Source organism: Diabrotica undecimpunctata, chromosome 6, assembly GCF_040954645.1.
Source record: "Diabrotica undecimpunctata isolate CICGRU chromosome 6, icDiaUnde3, whole genome shotgun sequence".
Lineage (NCBI taxonomy): Eukaryota > Metazoa > Arthropoda > Insecta > Coleoptera > Chrysomelidae > Diabrotica > Diabrotica undecimpunctata.
Window position 1 is genome coordinate 20,504,824 of NC_092808.1, and position 13,817 is coordinate 20,518,640.

Sequence of the window (13,817 nt, forward strand, 5' to 3'; positions counted from 1 at the left end):
GAATTCAGGGCAATTCTCGTAGTTGCATAGACCATATTTTTGTAAAAAGTAAGTTTTGTATCAATCATTATGCTTTATCAGCTGTTCGGGATCTCTCCGTGACTGATCATAAAACAACATTTTTGTAAGTTTTTCTTTTGAAAAAAATAAAATTAAATGCAAACCTAAGTTTAGGAAAATAGTTAATTATGATGATTTAAAAAGAGATCTTAGTTTTCAAAATTGGGATCACTGTTCTGATATGAAGAGCCCTAATGATTTCTTAAATAATTTTACCGACACCATCATTTCAATAATCAATAAAAAAAAAGATACCAAAGAAATAAAGAAAAAAAGATGTGAAGTTAAGCGAAATGTCTGGATGACCGACTAAAATCGGTTAACAAAAAAAAAAAGAACTTTACAGAAAATTTATGAACATACTTTATTCCTTAAATATTTAACTATTTACCCAAGATCTACAAAACCTATATGAGAAAAATCAACTCATTCAACATGATTAAATCCATTTTTATAAAATTTCTTAAGAACACTGGATCAGCATGATCAGCAACTGAAAATTTGCATACGTCTTTAATTTGATGGTATAAAACTTACCTCAAAAGTCTCATATAATCACGTTTCCGCGACTTAAGATATTAAAGGTCAAAGGTCACGAAAATGAGTTTTCTGCAAATATCTCGTTTCCCTACACTTTAAGACATTTAAGGTGGTAAGAAAAATTGTAGAATGGAAAATTCTCTTCAATTTTTGTCCGAAGTACTTTTATGTACCTTTAACCCTTCTTAAGATAGAGCGCAAAGAGTGGGGGACCGCTTACCTGTGTATACGGTAACGCGAAGTCAGCCAGTAGGATTCAATAAATAATAAGTTATATAGTTAATTATTCACATAAAATACTATTATTATCATACAATTTTTATTATTTATTATTTAATAAACTATATTTATAGATATTAATTATAAAATATATATTTTTAATATAATATTTATTTTATTTTTAACAAACATACAATATTAAATAAAATACTTTTCATCCATATTACTACGAATATTATATCTTGAAATACAAATCTCTTGTACGGCGGTTGCTGTTTCTGCGAAGCTGTAGCAGATGCTCCTTTGTTATATATGACCTAACCGGTTTTTTTTTAATATGACTTTCTACACACAGTGGCGAATGAGTTTGGGACTTCTATATATATACGCACAATAGCGGTGGAGGGATATTTCACTTGATGATGGGAATGGTAGGGTAGAGCTATTTCTTTGCGTTAGTATTTCTTTACCGAACTGCTGAATACAATATTTTGCAATTGCAAGAAAGGTTGTGGTTCTAATTGCGGATGCAGGAAATCAGGATTGCAATCTACTTTAATTTGTGGGCAGTGTAATGGACAATCAGGTCTAAACGCTTCATCAACTTCAGATGACTTCAATGAAGAAAGTGAATATGCACCTGATATTCTTGAATATTTTTATTCTGATACTTTAATAAACGAGAATGATGATGATGAATCCGATATTGAGCAGTTAGAGGAAGAAGAAGAAGAAGAAGAAGAAGAAGAAGAAGAAGACGATGAAGAAGAAAATTAATACAAAAATATTAACCATACATAATAAAAGAATATATATTATATTTGTAACTTTAATAAATTGATTATTGGATTAATAAATAAATATATAATTTAAAAAAATAATAAATATGATTTTTTCAGTATTTAATTAAATATAAAAATGATTATTGTTGAATTCTGCACTTAATCTTAATTTATCGTATATACAGCTGTTAAAAATATCATTAAAGTTCATTTGAAATATTTCATTTAATATTGTATGTTTGTTAAAAATAAAATAAATATTATATAAAAAATATATATTTTATAATTAATATCTATAAATATAGTTTATTAAATAATAAATACTAAAAATTTAATGATAATAATAGTATTTTAAGTGAATAATTAACTATATAACTTATTATTTATTGAATGCTACTGGCTGACTTCGCGTTACCGTATACACAGGTAAGCGGTCCCCCACTCTTTGCGCTCTATCTTAAGAAGGGTTGAAGGCACATAAAAGTACTTGAAACAAAAATTGAAGAGAATTTTCCATTCTACAATTTTTCTTACCACCTTAAATGTCATAAAGTGTAAGGGAAACGAGATATTTGCAAAAAACTCATTTTCGTGACATTTGACCTTAAATATCTTAAGTCGCGGACACGTTCTTATATGAGACTTTTGAGGTAAGTTTTATACCATCAAAATAAAGACGTATGCAAATTTTCAGCTTATTATCTTTCATTCCGAGGTTGCATCCTTATTTTACCGGACTATTTTGATAAGAAGCTTTGAAAGCGAAATGTGGATTATCTTTCCTAGTTCTTTGGAAATTTTGAAAAACTGGCCTAAAGAAAACAATACAAACACGTCACAAAATGTAAATAGAAACTGTACATTAATTTTAGTTTTGAAGTATTAATTCTAATGTATCCTATTGCAACAATTAAATCGCTATCAAGTACATTGACCTGGTAAAGGGAAAGAAGATAGAACGAACGGAATATTCCTAACTCGTTGACAAACCTTCTATCGTATTACCGTGTGGTCCGATTCACTTTTCATACAAAGTCACACATAATTTTTGTGAAGAAAACCTTTCACTCGGGGAGCCCCACTTAACTTTTTATATAAATTCACGATCCCCTTCGTATCTTCATCAGTTTCTTGCTATTTCTTAGAAGTGATCGACTTAAGCACTAAATATCGCAACATGAGTTTCATCGTAAGTAATTCCATTGACGTATACGTGAATTTCGTGATTGTGTATAGTGATTCGTGGTTTAAAATTTAATTTAAAGTTTTTTTGTGGTATTTTTCGATATACAAAAATTATTTAAACTATAAACCATTTTCACGGCTCTAATAAATAAACATTTAAACAAGCTATTTTTACGTATCTAAAAAGTTTAAGATTTTTTATCGTTAATATTTGTTTATTACGTTGTTTCTTGTGTTTTGAGTCGAACTAAAAATTACTAAACGACTTAAACTTCAAATATTCAAATAATTAATTAATTTTATAGTAGTATTTGCAGCTGTGATTAACAACTGATTCAATTTGTTTCTACTGCAATACCGAAAACTTCATGGTTTTAGAGTCCTTTTAATTTTTTTTAGTTTTGAGGCCATTAGTTATATGGCCAGTTTTTAAAGAAAAATTAAATACAAAAATTAGTAGTTAATTTTTAAAGTACAAAAACATTTGAAAGAGATTAAAAAAAATCTTTAACCCCCTTAATTTCTTTATATTCTTTTTATGATTAAAATTTTAAATTGAATAACTGATTAAAAAAGATTATTTAAAATTATGATTATTATAATTATTTAAAATTAAAGTTGTAAAATTAAAAATTATTTAAATATAAAAAAGTTTATTATATTTTAAAATATTTAACTTTAAAGTACAAATCTAATTTTTTTAACGGCTTTTGATTAAACATGAACTTGAATACTAAATTTTCTTTTGTGTGATATATTTTTTTTAAGTCTCCACTTATATTTACAATTTTTTTTTCGGTTCAAATCTAATTTTTTTAACGGCTTTTGATTAAACATGAACTCGAAAACTAAATTTTCTTTTGTGTGATACATTTTTTCTAAGTCTCCACCTATATTTACAATTTTTTTTTCGGTTCCGCCTGATTCTAAAGATCCCAAAATCTTTTGCTTGGTGTATCCTAAATATTCCGTGATCTCCTCTTGGTTGACCATACATTTTTGTCTTTTACGGTCCAGTGCCTCGCAATCGTATAATACATGTTTTACAGTTTCTAGTTCCTTGTCGCAGAGTCTGCCATTAGATTCTCTATTGTAAATGCCTATTTTATTCAGGAGTTCTCTTAGTGGTGCATGTTCGGTTCCTGTTACTGTTCTCAGTTTGTTCCTGTTCAGATGAAGCAGTTTCTCCGTTCTTTTTCTGTATGGTCTACCAATGAAGATTTTTCCATGTGTTTGTTTTGGGATTCTCTCCTAATATCGCTCATAACTCTCTTTGATTCAGTCCTCTACAGCTCTAGAAACTGCAGCCTTTGGTATTCCCAGAGTTATAGCTGGTTCGTTTGATTCTTTCAATTCTCTTTTTGTAAGTTGATTTGCTTTTTTATTGCCTTCGATGCCTTGATGTCCTGGTACCCAGACAAGCTCAACCTTTTTCTTGTCTGGTTCATTCAGTTCTTTGATGCAGTTCCACGTCTCTTTCTGGCACGCCAGTGCCTTCAGTGCCGGTTGACTGCCGGACAATGTATGGACCTGTTCTTTTTCAAGAAATCTCTCATTATTTTCTTTTGCACGTTGCAGTGTCGCACAAATCACCGCTTGAAAAAGGTGCAGTTTCTCCGGCAAGCATGTTTCTCCATACATTCCTGTCTGGAATACACACCCTATATGAATTCTTAAAATTGTACTTTTTTTAGACATTTGATCTGGTTTCTCATTAAAAATATCCCTTGTCACAGTCTTTGTGACGAGGGACTTTTTTACTCATATGCTTCATATTCATATGCCCTGTCACTTCTTGCAAAGTTTCTGATGATTGTTGCATGATTGTTGATTCTGCAAGGGCGAAAAGATATCTGTTTAGTGTTTATCTTCTCGATTTAAAATTTTTAACAACTTGTAAATTATAAATTTTTTATATATAACGTATACAGCTTTTTTACTGTATCTTTAACCATACTTTCCGATGTGACTAGCTGTAAAATTAAAATACTTAAACTCATTAAAATACTTGTAAAACGATTTATCTTTTACTTCAAAATAGGTTTCAGTTTCGGCCATTACTTCCTCATCGAAGCGATGAGATCACTTGGTTTGATCGGAAAAAAGATAATAAAATAAAAATAAAAATAAAAATAAAAATAAAAACATTTATTGCCTAATAGAAATTTACATGTCATTCATTTCATTCATTTTAGCCTTCTTTCTTCTTCGGCGTCCCGCTCTTGCACCGCCAGCTTCTTGATGATTTGACCTCTCGGCATCCTGGACATCTTTGTGTGAATTTATTCGTCTTCTTCTGTAGGTACTAATAAGGCACCGTACCTACTTCCCTGCTTGGCTGTTTTCCGGCAACCATCCGGCTAGACCCTTATCAGATGGTCGATCAGTTTATGGGTAGTTCTACGCATCCTCTGGTTCCTGTTATTCTCGAGGATGCCCCTGGTCTTATGGAGTCTTCTTGTGGCCTGGTGGAAGAAATACCTGGTCCTTTTCTCGGCCACCTCCCTCAGTGGTGTATACTGGAGCCTTTCTCTGATGGTTGCATTCGTGGTTCTATTCTCCCATGATGTTCCGTCGATGATCCGGTAGCATGAGGTTTCCGTGGCTTCTAGGGGGAAAAAGAGGTTAATCGCTGGAAGGCCAGATATAGAGTATAAGGTGGATGCGGAAGCAATTCAAAACCCAATTGATGCATTTTTGCCATTGTTTATATCTATTTGTAGCACAGTACATTTTCTTGGCAAAACAACAACTTTTTCTTCAAAAAATAAGCCGTTTTCTTTGCGATTTAGGTCTTTAAACGATCAAATAAACCAATGTAGTAGTCACTGTTGATTGTTTGATAATAAAACTAATATTTTGCGGATCTTATGAAAACGTCTAGAAATAGCATGAAAAAAAGAACAATTACCTTATTGGAATAAATATCAGGATAACATCTTTAATATTGACGGTGCATTTAGCTCCCGTTCTAAGTTGATTGACGGAAAATTGGTTATTTAGCAAATAGGTAAAAAAGACATATATCCGTGCTGGATTATTCTGGTATTTACAGCGCTTATAGGTACTTATCTTGAGCGTGAACTACGAGGAATAATTTCTCTGGGGTCTACGAGAATATTCGTTTACCAAAAACCTAGGGAAGTTTTTTTCAAGAAGGTCTAATTCTTTCACACAGATTTCAGCTAATTTTGTGAGGCATATTTTATCATAAAAATTGCAGGCGCCATACACTTTTAATATTGATTCAGTAGTACCAAAACGCCTATCTTATTAAAATGCTACCTTGATAATATGTTTATTACTGACACAGGTTATTCCTTTCGTCTTGAGTTGTCATAAACTATGTTACAGAACATTAATAACTATCCAAGCTATCTAAAAGCCTAGATGATCCGCTGCTGAACGTAGACGTCCCTAAGTTTTTGCCACTCCTCTCTATCTTGTCTTATTTTATCCAGTTTAAAGTTATTCTTCGACTAAAACTCCACTATCTTCTTGTCCACCGCTCAACGGTCATTCTACGAACATTGTCGGCCCAATTTAATTTTGGATGCAGAATAGCCTCAACAGCGTTTCGCACTCACGTCTTTCTTGATCACTTGATTTGGAACTCGGTCTTTTTGACTTATTTCTAGCGTCGATATCTTCATCTTTCTCTGCATTATTATATTTTTTATCATAGTGAGTGTTAGTATAAGAGCACCATAGGTAAGTATAAGAAATACACATTGATTGAAAACTTTGCTTTTTAGACATATGAGAATATTAGACTTCAATATGTATTTTAATTTTCCAAATGCTGCCCAGGTAAGACCTATTCTTCTATGGATCTCATATGTTTGATTGTATCTTGTGATGTATGTCTGTTACTTGAGTGTTTTTAATGTTATTGATTTGTAAAGGAATATAACTCACTAGATTTGCCATTAACTGGGTTCTTGAAATCTATATTTTTATTTAACTTCAATGATTTAACATTTCTTCATTGTTCCCCACTGATCTCCATTCTATGTTATTAAGCAATAGCTACAGGAGTATCACGAATATTTTGGGTAGAGTGTATCACCCTGTCTTATATTGAATGTGATTGTGTATTGTTTGTTTGGCATTTTAATGTTTGATGTTGTGTTCTTGTGAGCATATTTGATTCTTGCTAAGAAATATGGTTTACTCTACATCTGCTTAAGGAATCTAAGAGGTTTTTAATTTTGATTTAAGATTTATTATTGGAATATGGTCATTAATAACTACAGTCATTTTAATTTGAATTTTTAATACTTGCCCTTATTTTTGCCAACATACAGTCATTATGGATTCACATGGCTAATTTGTAGAGATATTTTTAAATCCTTTATATAATTTTAGATATATATGTATAATATGTTAATGTGTTGAGCTGGAGAGATGTCTAGAAATAATAAGCATTTCGCAGACGTGGAAGATCTTAAAAATTCTAAAAAAGGAAGAAAAAATAAAATTATTGAATTAATAAGTAGTAAAGAATGGAAAGAACACTACAAAGCACTATTAATAGCGAATAGAAGTAAATTAGAAGGAAATACAAGAAAAAGGGGCGAAGAAAGTAACGGTAGATAAAATTAAAGTAATATTAAGGGAAATGAAAAACGGCAAACATCCGGCTCCAGAAAATATTTCCATTATTCTGGTAAAATATGGACCAAACATTTTACTGGAAATCTTAGCAGATTTATTTAATACTTAGTCTATTAAGGAACACAACATCCCATCAGACTGGTATCCTATATAAGATCGAGCCACAAAAAAGGCGACAGAAAGATATGTGGAAACTACAGAGGAATTAGCACCACTAGTTCAATAGGGAGATTGTGCGGTAAAATATTAAAGAATAAAATTAAATCTGAGTATGCGGAAATAGAGAAACAAAATGGTTTTCGAGTGGAAAGATCGTGAATGAATAATATATTTACTCTTTAACATGCAGTAGAAAAGCGTAAAGTTGGAAATCTACCTAGTCATTTCGTATTTACTTATAGATTTGGAAAAAGCTTACGACACTGTGTCTTGAACAAGCAGATTAAAAGAGGCGCACAGTATAATAAAGGCTGACCAAAAAGTTAAAGATAACAAAAGTTCTTAAGCCGGGGTGCTGCTTATCGCCTAACGTATTTAAAATATACATTTAATAGGCATTTGAAGACTGGAGAAGAAAGTGTGCAGGAATAGAGATAAATATTTTGAAGATCGCTGTTTGACAATGCTATTTTTTGCAGATACAGATATTGCAAAACTTAAAAAAGAGTATGAATTTTGGGATTTGAATGTTTTGCAATAATTATTTTATGCAAATATGTACGCAGTATGTAAACTCATATTTAAATAACTATCATTTCTAATTGTAACTTTAGGTTAGAAATCGCTGGTGTCGTAAACATTTGTTAATTTTTTAAGAAGTCATTCTCATCTTTCTAGTAATTAAACCCATTTCTCGCAAAAATTAAAACTTTAAGACTACCGTGTAATAATGATAATTAGAAGTTAATAAAAACATTTAATAGCTTTGCGTAAAAACAGTAATAATTTAAGATGCGGAAACTTTCTTGCGAATTAGCAAAATCTGATTTCACCGGAATTGTATTACCAAAGCAACTGCTGCAAACGGCACGTTTTGGTTTTTTGTTAACTATTCAGATGATGCCGCTGCGTTTCTCCGGATCTCTAAATATTAATTTATGGCCAGAAACAATAAATTAATAAATATTTATGCAAATATTTTTTGTATAAACAGTCAAGTAAACAGTTGTTTCTTATTTGGTTATCCATTTAATTAAAAATGTTTTCAGCCATAGTCTTCCTAGTTTATCAGTGTCATTTGGCGAATAAACTAAGATTGCTAAAGACAATAATGCAAAAAACGATGTCATTTTTGAACAATTTTCTTTAGCCTTAATGGTATTTATTTAGTTAAATATTTGTATTCTATACAGATATTCAGTATGGACTTTCTTGCATTTTCTCAGATATCATGTTATCGTATTGTCATATTGTCAACCTTAGGTTAAAATTGTCATATTTCCTTCCTTGATATGTCATGTTTAATTTTCACCAACAGAGAGATAAAGAGAGGGGGAAAAAATATCTCAAAATGAAAATCAATTAAATTAAATAATAATAATAATAATCGAACCATACAATTCCGAAGACAAGAAAAAAAATTATAAAAAATATATAGAGTTGGGATAAAGTATGGAACCAACTAAATATCTTTGAAACAAAAAAGACACCAATAATGATACTTTGAGTGCAAGTACAATGACATCTATCGCATCTGTTGCCATATTTTTTTTTTACTATTCCACTTCCAGTTTAGTTAGAAATACCATTAACTTACTTAATTTAAATGGGACATCCCATATATTTTTGCAGATTTTAATAGAAGTTATTATTCTTGATTCACGCATATCAACTTAAATTAAAAAAAAAGTCAAAAGGAGAAATAAATCACTTTGCAATAAAAAAAAATCGTAGATTTTTTTACTAATACCACTTAAAATATTAATTTAAAAAAATTGCTTCAAATGTTTAATTACAAATGTTCAAAATACTCGCAGTTCCGTTCCTGACAATGCGAAAGCCTATTAATAAATTGGCTAGTCACTCCTTGCAATACTTCTCAACGTATTAGTTCACATTCATCAATAATTCTTTGTTTCAAATCCTGCAAACTTCTTAATCGCCTAATGTAAACACAACATTTTAGATAACCCAAAAAAAATCTAATAGATTAAAGTCTGGAGAACGAGAAGGTCACTCTAAAAAATCGTCGGGTTCAAAAAATTTCTAACCTGTCGATAATAGTTGGGAAGCGCCCCATCTCGTTGAAACCAAACATTTTGTAGTATTTGGCCATATTGTTGACGTGCAGAAATAATTTGGTTAAATAATTGCCATGTTAAAATGGAACTGAGCAGAATACATAAGAGGAATGAAAGACAACCGTTGGATAAAGTGAATTATTGAAGATGATCTCGTTTGTAATCTCTATTCACGCGTTGCTTTTCCTGGTACGAATCCGCATTGTTCATCGTCAATCTATGGAAGCAGAAAGTTCTTTACTCGTTCACTGATTATATGTACCAGGATTATACATATCATGTTGCACATATCCAGTATTACATCTACGCCAATTCCATTGCTTTTATAGTATTTGCTGGCGTGCCATCGATCCCTAACTTTTTTATTTCTTAGTTAGTTGATGGGCTCCTCTTCTTTTGCTCGTAGAATGATAAGTTCTGTCTCTACCATTACATGTTTCTTGTGTTCTGAGACTGATGCATCTTTTGAAGTGTCTTTGTATAATTCTGAACAGTAATTTTTCCAGTTCTCTGCAATGCTGTTCATGTCAGATTTTACTTCTCCATTATGGTCCTGAATGGCTGGAATTTGTGGCTTGAACTAAATATATTTTTTTTTAACTAGTTCATTAATTTTTTTAACACAAGTTCTTGACATAAGTTATTTATATGGTTGTTTTTAATTCCGATGGCCATACACACCATATTTAAAGATATGCCAATATATACCAAATGTCTAAAGCTTTTCGCTTAGAAATTATGGTTTTAAACAGTTGAAAGCACAAGATAAATTAAAAAACAGACCATATTATGTTAGGTTTCTCATTAACAGATTATACAGAAGCAATTCAACCAACAGTAGCAGTTTCGCAAGAATGTCATGTCCGAAAACCATGTTGTTTATTAGAAATAATATAATTTTTATTTAAATAGGGCACAATCTAGTTATAAACTATTCTTGATGACTTGGTTAAAGCAATACCGTATGTTGCAACACGGGTGGATACGGATATGTGAGATTACAGTTAAAAAAGAAAGAAGAAAGAAATTCCAACAAGACAAAAAATACTTTTTTGTCTGTGGCAGAAAATGTAAATAACCTTCCATCGTATAACTTTCTATGCTTGAATTTTTATGTTATATTGTGCTTCACTTTATGAATAATTTATACACTTTTATTTGTAGGTCTTCTTTGGACCATATTCGATGGTCTCTATCCAGTATTTTCTACCATGGTCATCAATATATTACCTCTCATCATTCTCTATTTTATCTATTTCTACCTCTCTATCTCCTATCATCCTTTCAACATGTCTTGATAACATCTACCTTGGTCATATCTAATCCATTCGTTTTTCCTTCGATATTTCGGATTTATTTTATGCAGCATTTGTTTTTCCATCTATCTTTTCGCTCCTGCTATTCCAATTTATAGTTTGCATTCCTTTCTGTCTTCCCACATGTTGACGTTTATTTCTCTTTCTCTGATCTTTCTGTCACTGATTTCTCTCCAAGTCTTCTTAGTTTAGGTTTTCCTTTCTTCCATCTACCTACCTAAAACTATTATCTGATTAGATAAACGATCTTTTCTTTATACATGACCATACAATCTTAGTTGGTTTATTTTAATATCTTCGGTTATTGTATGCCACAACATTGATAGTTTCTTGAATTCAATTGTTCCTAACCGTACCTCACCGTGATTTACCAGCAGCACCTTACCAAATATTTTTATGATGGTGTGATGATATTTTTTGTGTTTTTTTTTTGTTATGTATCTATCCCAAAATAAGCTACTAAGCTGACTTTTTCCTTCGTAGTTTCCGTGTTCAATAGTAACATCCATCCGTCCATCATTTGTAATATACATACCAATTATATTTCGTAGATTGTACAAAACGGAATTTCTAAAGCTTTTCCTAGATAGATTTTAAAGAGTGTCGGTGACAAACAGTATCCTTGCTTTAGTTCTTTGTCGATCTAAAAACCTTTTGAAGGAATTTTTTTTAATTTTATTCTGGCGGTGTTGTTTTAGTATAGTTTCTAAAGCTTTTCCTAGATAGACTTAAAGGGCGTCGGTAACAAACAGAATCCTTGCTTTAGGCCTTTGTTGATCTTGAAAATTTTGAAGAAAGTTTTTAATTTTATTCTGGCGGTGTCAGTCTGTGTATAGCAGTGTCTATGTAAATCATTATACTGGACAATAAAAAATGTAGTATTAGTCTACCATGCGTTTTTTTCGATAATTTCTGGAACAGCTCACTAAGAAAATTGGAAAGTACGACTAAATTAACAGTTGTGGTACTTTCATATTAAGTAACGATTATATTTATTATTTTATTTTTAAATCTAGTATAGTTTTCTACTGTTCTTATAATAATATATAACATTTAAAAAATACATTATTTATAATTCATTTTTTTCTATAGGGTTCAAGCATCCTCTTGGCACTAGCCCTAGGTTTGGCCAACGCTGGTTACGAATCTGGACATCAAGACCTAGGGAGCCATGATTTAGGAGGCGGCCATGATCTCGGAGGCGGTCATGAACTCGGAGGACACGATTTAAGCGGTTATGGGGGTGGTCACGGCGGCTGGCAACCACATGTTCAAGAACATCACCAACACATACCAACTAATACTATTGAGCATACCCAAGCAGTTGCGGTACCTGTAGTTAAGAAAGTAGGAGTGCCAGTTCCACATCCAGTAGGAGTACCAGTACCTCAGGTAACTTTATATATCTATATTTGTAACATTTGGGTCGCTCGTTTTTGATACGAGACCTTGTTGGATATTTAAACATTTCCCTATTTAGATATAACTAGCTCATTACTGAGCGTTATTTGGATTTCTGACCACTTTAAGTACTTTTTCCTCATCTTTGACAGTCTGGCATATAACTGAGGAAACATTGTTTATTTTTTTCCATAGAAATCAATTATAAATTAATTTCTTTGGAGTTATAACTACAGATTTAACCATCTTCAGTGTAACAAAAATACCAAAAAACGCCAATTGTGATACAGTTTCGCCATAGAGATTTGAAAAGTGCCAATAATAGCGACCTTGGTGTAGTAAATTGTGGCTATAAAACATTATCATGCGCAGATCTGTCAGAATAAAATTAACATAACACATATTAGTAACCAATACTCCACAGATAAACCATGAAGTAAATATACAGCTCTCGACGAGGCATTTTGGTAACTTGAGCCGAAAATACGTCATTTCGCGTACCTCATTTTAAATAATTTGCTCTATCTAGTAATTTAAATGTAAATTTAAACTGTTTCAATTTGAAAATATTCTATAACTATGGATCATAAATGACTAATTAACTATTTAATCGATCCTGATCTTTTTAAAATTATTTTTTTTTTATTTTTAGGTCGTAAAAGTTCCAGTACCTCAACCTTACGCTGTACATGTGCCAGTACCACAGCCCATTGCCGTACCAATATATAAGCTAGTACCTCAAGAAATCGAAAAGAAAGTACCAATCACCGTAGAAAAGTTGGTTCCCGTCTACGTCGACAAACCATACAAAATTGAAATCGAAAAGCATCACCCAGTCTACGTAAACCAACCCTACCCAGTCCATGTGCCAGTATACAAACACGTTTTACACACATCCAAACATGGTGGCGGTGAAGAACAACATGGATGGCATTAAAACTTTTCGGTTTTTTAGGGTAGAATCCATCTCATCTCTCATCTAATTTTCACCTCAATCCATTATCTAAGTCATCTTAAGCAGACTGTAATTTGTTGACCTGTTATTGTTGAATGTTGTTATTTTTTGTTAATAAACTTGTTAAAATAATTTGACTTTTTTATCTTTCTTATATTCATTCTCAATTCTATATATATATATATATATATATATATATATATATATATATATATATATATGTTCGAATAGATTTCCGCGGTCAGATAAATGAAAATTTGAAGGTCGACTTTTCGGCACCCATTTTGTAGCCATTTTCAAGATGGATACGGTTCCGTTCGAGTTCGGGGTCTCAATCTGCCTACTCCTCTCACTCGTGACGTACCAGTATCGTGTTCTGTATAAATACAAGAACTGTCAAACGGCACTGTGGCCTCAATCTGCCTACTCCTCAGTCACTCGACACTTTTCTGTTGGATTCTTTTTGCGCTTTCTCTATTTTTTGGTAATTCTACCATAACGC

The 13,817-nt window shown here is 31.6% G+C and overlaps 1 protein-coding gene across 1 annotated transcript; it reads left to right on the forward strand.

Annotated features, from left to right (window-relative positions):
• The first annotated feature begins 2,664 nt into the window (after positions 1–2,664).
• LOC140444778 (uncharacterized) lies at positions 2,665–13,447 on the forward strand. Its single transcript, XM_072536539.1, has 3 exons — positions 2,665–2,790; positions 12,052–12,351; positions 13,013–13,447. The coding sequence occupies exons 1-3, from the start codon at positions 2,779–2,781 to the stop codon at positions 13,295–13,297; spliced, it is 597 nt and encodes a 198-aa protein (XP_072392640.1). The 5' UTR covers positions 2,665–2,778; the 3' UTR covers positions 13,298–13,447.
• Positions 13,448–13,817: the final 370 nt, after the last annotated feature.

Coding starts and splice junctions, on each gene's coding strand:
- LOC140444778 (XM_072536539.1), top strand. Junction 12,352..13,012: donor TAGGAGTACCAGTACCTCAG/GTAACTTTATAT, acceptor TTTTATTTTTAG/GTCGTAAAAGTTCCAGTACC.